At 38.2% G+C, this 8,987-nt stretch overlaps 1 protein-coding gene across 2 annotated transcripts; it reads right to left on the bottom strand.

Moving 5' to 3' along the window:
* Window positions 1-518: 518 nt before the first annotated feature.
* On the bottom strand, window positions 519-8,103 carry tap2t (transporter associated with antigen processing, subunit type t, teleost specific). Of its 2 annotated transcripts, XM_073489564.1 has the most exons (12): window positions 7,907-8,103; window positions 6,780-7,306; window positions 6,381-6,495; window positions 6,141-6,271; window positions 5,803-6,008; window positions 4,053-4,250; window positions 3,401-3,529; window positions 3,114-3,305; window positions 2,801-2,974; window positions 2,511-2,670; window positions 1,897-2,033; window positions 519-1,791 (listed from the first exon to the last, which is right to left on the bottom strand). In XM_073489564.1, the coding sequence occupies exons 2-12, from the start codon at window positions 7,282-7,284 to the stop codon at window positions 1,597-1,599; spliced, it is 2,142 nt and encodes a 713-aa protein (XP_073345665.1). In that variant the 5' UTR covers window positions 7,285-7,306; window positions 7,907-8,103; the 3' UTR covers window positions 519-1,596. The 2 variants fall into 2 exon arrangements, with proteins under 2 accessions (XP_073345665.1, XP_073345666.1); XM_073489565.1 differs by lacking the exon at window positions 7,907-8,103 and having other exon boundaries at window positions 6,780-7,366.
* Window positions 8,104-8,987: the final 884 nt, after the last annotated feature.

Raw genomic sequence — 8,987 nt, 5'->3', positions numbered from 1 at the left:
CTGCTGGCTACGACACAAAAGAAATCCTGGTATTTTTATCACCAAGAAGTTGAGTCATTTTGGCTTCATGTGTTTTTTTCTTCTCTTTTTTCTCCAATTTTTAATCCATACAAGTTCAAAATTCCAGTCCACCCTCAGTACAACCAATCATCAACAAACAAAACACAGTTTAGAGGTCTGCCAATTAAAAGGAGTAAATTTGAAATATCTAAATAGTCTAATTGTTTTCGCCAATTTCTGGTTTCTCCCTGACGTAAACAACAGATGCTCTTTTTGTGACTGTGAGGGAGAAACTACTGAACATGTTTTTACAGATTGTTTCCATACTACCGCCTTTTGGCCTGATTTACAGGAATACCTTTCAGAAATGCTTGAAAAAGATGTCACTCGAACAAACAATGATATTTTACTAATTACTCAAGTCCAACTTCTTCCCAGATGAAATGTATATAATTCATTTAATTATTATTTAAGCAAAATATTACATTCATAAAATGAAATGGCTTGAAAGATTGCCCTCCTGTCACACTTTTTTTCTTTATTTATTTAACAAAGTCCATTTACAACCATTAAGTTCTTCACACTAGTGCAAAGGATCAGGTCCATACATAAGGAGGCAAATGATGCATACAATTTGAATACAGTGAACAGAGATAAGAGAAGAGATAAGAAAAAAACAAAGAACAAATAAAATTAATGACTAAATAAAAAAAACACAAAGGTAGAGCCTTTTTTGTAAATTGTATTTCTCTATAAAGTTTCACTGTATTACCTTTTTTCATAACTGTAAGGGCTTTTGCATAAAAACCAAACTCATGATGAAATATATTGAAGGATGATTTCACTTTCATATACTTGGATTTATGTATGTAACATCTTCCAAGAATAAGGATGTTGTTAACAAGGTTATCTCTGGGATTTTCCATAACAAGTCCAATAAAAAAAAAAAATACATGGGTTAAGCCAGTCGTGCAGATCCAGCGGGGCTACATAAGGCTGGATTCACTATCTTCGGCTGCTCACAATCCACTCTGTGCTAAAATTAAAATGCTAAAATACTCATTCTGAAGGAAATGGAAATCATCAGATATTCAAAACAAATAATTGTGATCCTCTGTTATGTAGGACTGCAACTAATGATCATTTTTATTATTAATTCATCTGCTTATCAATCTTTTTTAATATAAAATCTGAATTTGTAAAGTAACTAGCAAAATCATGTAGTGATGTACAATATTTGCCTCTGAAAATATAACTACCTGACTTTATAAACACTTTCTTAGCATTGTAGTTTCATTCTGTCTGATCTCACCTGTTGGTGTGATGACAACATACTGTTGATGTTCCAATACCGCTTCAATACGTAAACATAATTTGTGCTCATGAAACATGCAGACCAAACCTCTTCGTTCCCTTTACTTCATATCTAATATATAAAGTTGTTTTTGTCCTGACAGTCTGACAAGACAAAAAACAGACACGTAATCATGTCAGGGAGAATATTTACAGGTTTAATCACGCACATACTCATTCGCAGACACTTGCGACAACAAAAATTCATATACAAACAATAAAACTGTATTTACTGAGCTCTTTTCAGCCGACTTCAGTGAACAGTTCCTCTTTCAAACGATGGTAGCGTCCTCTCTTGGCCATGAGTTCCTGGTGCGTCCCCTCCTCCACGACTTCTCCTTTCTCCAAGAAGATAATGTGATCAGCCTTCTCCACAGTACTCAGCTGATGAGCCACCAGCAGGACTGTCAGACCACAAGACAGAACCTCCCGAAGCACCTGAGACACAGAACCCAACAATGACATATCAAGTTAGAGCAGTCTGTACCTGGATGACTTATCTTTAAAAAGGAAAGGCGAAATAAAGGCACAACATTAACTTACAATATGCTGAATTTCAATATCCAGTTTGCTGGTAGCCTCGTCCAGGATGATGACCTGCGGATCTCGAATCAGAGCTCTGATGATGGCGATGCACTGCTTCTGTCCCTCGGCAAGTTTGCCACCGCATTCACCAATATCTGTAAGGATAAACAAATATAGTTCAATATTGTTTAAGTGACAGCAACTCTGTCAATCATGACTGAATGACAATTATATGAACAGTTTGGCCTTTGATCAGCAGAAACCTGTTACCAGCTATAAAGAACAGCTGTTTTTTTTCACGATGTTTGTTTGTCCAACAATGTTAATGTAAGGCAGGCTTCGTTTATACAGAATTCTCAGGCATAAGATGTATATAACACATACAGCTATAACTTTTTATTTAATGAAAAGTCTGTGCTAGACCTCAACAACAAAAGACCTAAAAACTAAGGCACCTTAGTGACATTAAAACAACAGACAATGGACAATAAAACAAAGGCACAATCCTATTCTAGAATTGGAGATCACAAAAAATCAAATTAAAAACTGTATTTGTAGCATTCAAAACTGATTTTCACGAGTTTTGTATCAAAAAAGCTTTACTTATATTTATTTTTGTATACTATCTGTACCTGTGTCATATTCTTCCTCCAGTTCAGAGATGAACCCATCTGCGTTGACCTTCTTTGCAGCTTCTTTCACCTTCTCAATGGGGCAGTCCTCCAAGCCGTACTCCATGTTGTATCTCAGCGAACCAGAAAACAGCACAGGATTCTGGGATACCAAGGCCACCTGAATAAATGAAGCACTTTATGACATCTGATATAGACAATAAGCTTTATTTTCTTATTTCAATCTAAGCAAAATAGAAGAAAGTTTTATTTCTTGAATGATTTAATTAGTTGCGGTGATTTAAGTGTACCTTTTGATGGAAGTATTTGTGTTTGTAGTGGTGCAGCGGTTCTCCATCCAGCAGGATCTGTCCCTCCTGAGGTTCGTACAGCCTCTTGAGGAGGCTGACGCAGGAAGACTTCCCACTGCCGGAGGGGCCGACCAGTGCTGTCATCTTCCCTGGCTGAAGTTCCATAGAAACAGACTGTACAAAACATGTTAATGATGTGATTATGCAACTGTGGCTCGTCCAACTCTGGATTAATGTTTAACACTATTCATAACACAATGTTGCTGTCAGGACACAATGTCAAACTTGTGCTATTAGCCTGTCAGACCGTTACCTTCAGAGCTGGTTTATCTGATGGAGCTGACGGGTAGGTGAAGGAGACATTCTGGAAAACAATTCTTCCCTCCAGCTTCTCAGGAGCTAACTCTCCCGCCTTTTCACACTTTGGTGTCCTGTCAAGATAACTGAACACTTTGGAGATGACTCCAACTGTGGACATCGTCTCTCCATAGCAATACAAAATCTCCTGTGAAAGAAATAAATAACCTGCATGATATATTTCACAACTCAAATACACAGAGAAAAGATTCAGCAGTGTAAAATATTTGTAAGTCAGCTCACCTTTAAGTTGTTTGACATCGGCTTCTGGTACAAGAAAAAGGAAACAAGACTACCGATGCTGAGGTGACCTGACGAGATGAGACTGCGGGCCTGTAACAGCATGAGCAACCTTATCCCCAGACTCACCAGCTATATGGAGAGAGTACAGAGAGAGGAATTACTCACATTGTAGTAAAGAGATACTTAACAACAGAAGTGACACAGGTTCCTAAAAACATGGGCCAAACTTAAAGATTTTCATTGGAGTGGGACATACGAACAGAAGACCATTCCTGCCAAAAATAAATATGTATATATATAAAATTTTACTTTTTTTTGTGACTTGTTATCACATAGGTTCAAATTATTATCTCAAAATTTTGAGTGTTTTTGTATTTTCCAACATTTTATTTATTTTTTCTTTTCCTGGCAGCTTTCATCTTCTGTACAAATGTGCTGAGTCAATTTTATCGTAAAAAACCCCTTAAAATTATAACATTGTATACAAATCATATACAGTACAAATCTTTTGTCGTATCATCCCTGATTTTTCATATTTTCCTTCTTTTCTTTTCCTGGTGTAAATGGGTCTCAATACAAATGACCATCTAAAAAGTTTCAGCTCAACATGTCAGCATGTGCTCAACATGGATGTACACGACCGCCATCTTACCCTCCGTATAAAGCCAAAGATTATGCTGTATATTCCCGATCGTGTCTTGACAGCACACATCTGGTCCAGAGCCTCATTATACCTCCTCAGTTCATCTTTCTCTGCCCTGAAGCTGCGGACTGTGTGAATCTTTTTGAGTGTCTGAGTAGCCAGATCATTGTTCTGAGCATGGCAGTCCTGGATCTGATCTTTCAGCTCCTGTTTGACAAAGAACACAGACAAATTCATAACAAGAGGAAGTATATGAGCAGACTGATGCACTAATTACATAACAGATTCAAGTCGTCTCAACCTGAGCTGTACCTCATTTACTCAGTTTCATATCTCCCATGTCACTGTCTCCAATTTCAAATCCAGTAGAGCTGAAATAATAATATATATTCTAGTCTGGAGAAACACAGAGAGTGACTCCTTCTAACTACTGAGTGACTGTTTGTACCTTCAGTTTAATTATTTTCAGCTGAAGCTAATGAACATTAAATGTTAATAAAAAAAATATACAAATACTCTGCTTTGAATAATTATTTGTGTCTGGTACATTTTATTCCTCAATAAAGTTCAATTTCATCCTTAAAAATTCTTGAAATGACCTCTCTCCCTCGGCGAAAACTCAAAAATGTATGACAATACAAATACTGTTAATTTCACGGCTGGAGAAACCTTCCTCCTTCAATTGCTAAAAGTGAAAACAGCCGTGTCAAACTGCACATTTATCATTCTGCACAGTGAAGATCAAACATCCCAGTGAAGCAACAATAAACAAAATGTTTTTTAGTAAAAGGGAACTGACTAAAACATAGCTGTTTACTGTGGCTTTTCAATACATTAGATACATAACCTCTTTTTAATCTGTAATTATTTTTTCACATCTGTTTTTATAGTCTCTTAAATGCAATGCACTGAATCATTGGTGTCACTGAAAATATCTGTAACTTTTAGCATTGGAGCTCCCCTCACTGGTGACTGTGAGTGCTGCTGTCAGCTCAGCTATGATTTATTGTATATTGGATACTTCCATGTTAAAATCTTGATTTTTCACAAAATTATACCTTTTTATCGCATATGCTTAAAACAGTAAGTCAAACTTTTGCCTTAAACAGCAGCAGACTTAACACTGACGGCATTATGAACAGTGAAAAAAACTGAATGACCTACACTGTCAATAGTCAAATCTGATGTCCTCTCTGGATTTCAACTTTTATATTGAAAGGAAATTTGACATAAGTGAGGGAAAGACAATGTGATGGCAGCTGTGTTATTATGTTCGGTATGGATCTCTCTACGATCCTGCCAGAAACCTGCGATGGCGGTTGGTACTGTGTTTGGTTGTTGAGAATAACTGCATAGATAATTCCCAGAACGAGATTGGTTCCAGGATGGCAGCCGGCTTCTACCACCTGCTGCAGGCCCTCCTCTCTCCTATACCAAGGAGCCAGTATTCTGCTGACTGATATTATATTGTAAATACGATCATGCTGGGAAATAAAACAGCCCTAATAGTTGTATGAATGAGTAGTATCTTTGTTAGTGCTTACTAGCTGTTTTTGAGTGAGGAGTTGAGGTAAGCAATTTGTATGTTGTTTGACTTTATAATTGTAAGCTTGGTTAGCTCTATTTTTATTTGTTATTTATCTGTAGCCCACCCTGAAGCCCATTTGCACAAAACCTGAGCATCAAATACTTCAGAAGCCGAATCCTGAACTGAACAACTGTAGGCAATTCAGTCCACGGCTAATCTCATCACACCTACCTTGGACACTGTGATGTATTTGTTCTGCAAGATGGCCAGGAGTGGCATCTCTATGCAGGTGAGCACTGTGAGCTCCCAGGACAGGTTTAACATCACTGTGAGCATCAGGCAGGTCTTGACTGTGCTGCGAACCAGAGCGTTGGCGTTCAGTGCTACTGTGCGGCCCATCCTGTCGACATCAGAGTGCAGGCGGGAGGAGAGACTTCCTGAGTGGTGGAAAGGAGAAAAGATGAAATTTAATCATGTTAACCGACAGCTCTGGAGAAGAAGTGAATGTGGAAAATGTGTAAATCACTGCATCCCTGAAATATGTTGTGTGTTTTCAGTGTTCTTCTCACCAGCCTTGTTCTCCTCAAAGAAATGCACTTCCTGCTGCAGGAGGGTGTGAAACAGCAGATGTTTCAGTCTCTTGTTCAGTCTGGCCAGGGTGCACATAAATATGCCTCCTCTCATGCCAGAGAACAGAGCGCTGTTAAGATGGAGACATTAAAAAATGACTGCTTATTTTTCTAATCAGACAGGTGATTAGAGGAAATCACAAAGGACAGGAATATATGCAAACAGTCTGATTTGATTACCTTCCAAGAGAGAGAAGTACCAGCTGTCCAATTGCATAAAAGAAGCCAGTTTGAAGCACTTGACCTCTCAGCATGTCAATCACCTTCCCCTGATACAACGGGATAAATGTATCACCTGTTCGGAAAGGAATGACACAGATAAGAAAAATAGGAAATTATACAGTGATGTTGATAGGTCTCTGATTCCTTTTGTCGGGTATTTGGGGTTGTTTTTTTTTTAAGGTTTTAAAACAATCCTCCAGCTACTTCACTTCATCATCATAAACATAGATTTTATGGCAGAGCAATTATATGAGATCATACAAGTGAGTGTAGTGTTTAAAGATAACCATGCATATGTGCAGATGTACCATATGAAATATAAGTGTAAAGTGTAGAACGTCAGTATTTTACACTTACAGATGACACCTAAGATGAGGAAACTGAAAGCTGCTATAAGGTAAAAGGTGTCTGGTTTGAAGTATTTCACCATCCTCATAAGCAGCGGCCCGGCATCCAGTTTAACGGTGCCCTTTTTCATCTTTGCATCTCCACAGAGGCCCTTTTCCCAAACCACACAGGCCAGTAACGATGACAGCGGGCCCAGGAGCAGCATGTTGAGGTCAGGAGATGGTCCCAGGTAAGGCTCCGAGGGAGGCTCCATGAAGATCCGTCCACTTTCAAACACGGGAGAATGAAGACAGAGGAGTGCGACCAACCTGCAGAGCACAGCCTGGGGCTTCCCATCAGTCAGTGCTGAGGTGAAAACATGGAGGGCGGCCCACTTTACCGCCCCAAAGGCCCACACACCTGCCAGTCCACCACAGCCGGGCCACTGCAGCTGCCATAATCCGGCCCACAGTGCCAAACACAGCACGGCATCGAAGAGGAGGATAAAAACTCCACAAGCTGCAACTTCCTTCATTTTCCTCTGGTGGACGGTCAGACTGCAGGAGATCAGATCTTCCACATTAGCAAAAGTAGTAACATGACAGTGTACAAATACTCAAGTTGCAAGTAAAAGTCCTGCAAGTACAAAAAGTAAAAATACTCATTATGCAGAATGGCCCCTTGCAGAATAATATACACAATACTAGTATTAGTAATTAGTTGTATTACACCAAAATCAGTGATGCATTTATGTCCAAGCACTGCTAATACTGTTGCTGGTAAGATGTGGCTAATTCCAGCATTTTATACTAAATACTAATCAATACTTATCAATTGATTTATATTTTGTATTACCAAACTGAAAATGGAAAGTAACTAGTAACATAACACTAATACTTGTAGCATTATAAGCTAATGCGGCTATTTTAATGAACTTCACAACGTTAGATTTACTCACAAGCCGACTTTGTTGGTAGCTTTTTGAAAGCAGTGTCACTGTAGCTAGCTAGTGTCGGCTAATAACTTCACTAACACTTCGTAATAACATTTTAGGTCGCTCCTGTTCTCGCTGCTGTTTAACATTCACCTAGACAAACGTGTGGCACAGTAACAAGTCCATGAAGATCATGTTATCGTGTATAGTTTGGATGACTTACCGTGTGCTCTCTCCCACATTCAGCAGCTAGCTTAATGCTGCGGCTGGTTTACTTTTACTTTCACTTTCAGTCAACAAGGTGACGCGTGGTCGAGCTGGATCGACTCCGTACAGCTGAAATAAGAAGGTGAGACACAACACGAATAACGCTGGCCTCATTTTAGTTTTTCTACTTTTATCTTCCGTTTTAAATACAGGCCTAAATATACAGCGTGTGCCTCTACTTTGCCCTTAAAGTTTACACGGACTCAACGGCAGCCCGTCATTTCACATTATGGGCACAAGATGGCGGCAGCTCCCGTCTGACAGTTCTTCAAGAATAACAGCAGAGGGGGAAGAAGTACTCAGATATTTTACTTAGACCTACACAAAAGTACCACAGTGTAGAAGTACTTAATTAACAGTAAAATTAATGCATTACAGAAGTTATTAAATGTAAAAGTACAACGCGTGTATTCCGTTGTAAGTGTAAATTGTGGGCACAAGATGGCGGCAGCTCATATCTGACAGTTCTTCAAGAATAACAGCAGAGGTGGAGGAAGTCATCTTTTACTGCACCACAGTAGAGAAATACTCTATTAAGAGTAAATATAATGCTTTACAAATGTTACTTACTGTAAGTAAAAGTACAACACAAGTATTAGCATCAAAATATGGTTAAAGTACCAAAAGTATAAGCATTATAAGCATTAATTATAAGCATACAGTGTACTTTACTTTACTTAAGTGCAGTTTTTGTGCTTTACTTGTGTATTTACATTATAAGCTACTGTATACTTCTATTGCACTGCATGTCAGAGAGATATATTGTACTTTTTACACTATTACATTATAACATACACATTATAAACAGCTTTTTTATAAACACTATGCTATTTTAAAATTTGTTTAGCACACATTTATAAAGCTTTGATTTGTTCCTAATTGTATCTAATTGTAAAAACTTGAAACTTGAAACTATCTCGTTTGTTTTTTTGTTTTCCATGTAGCACTTTGTAAACACTGTTTTGAGAAGTGCTTTACAAAAAAAAGTTGTTATTATTATTATCAGTAACTAGTTATTTTACGGATTATTAATTTGA

This window comes from Pagrus major, chromosome 20, assembly GCF_040436345.1.
Source record: "Pagrus major chromosome 20, Pma_NU_1.0".
NCBI classification, from domain to species: Eukaryota; Metazoa; Chordata; class Actinopteri; order Spariformes; family Sparidae; genus Pagrus; species Pagrus major.
This window is presented reverse-complemented; position numbering and strand designations above follow the sequence as displayed.

Bases quoted from the DNA above. Each gene is read 5' to 3' on its own strand.
- tap2t (XM_073489564.1), bottom strand. From the start codon at position 7,284: ATGAAGGAAGTTGCAGCTTGTGGAGTTTTTATCCTCCTCTTCGATGCC. The intron at 6,272-6,380 runs GTAATCAAATCA...CCATCTTAACAG, and splicing joins GTACTTCTCTCTCTTGGAAG to CGCTCTGTTCTCTGGCATGA. The intron at 6,009-6,140 runs GTGAGAAGAACA...TCCACCACTCAG, and splicing joins CTTTGAGGAGAACAAGGCTG to GAAGTCTCTCCTCCCGCCTG.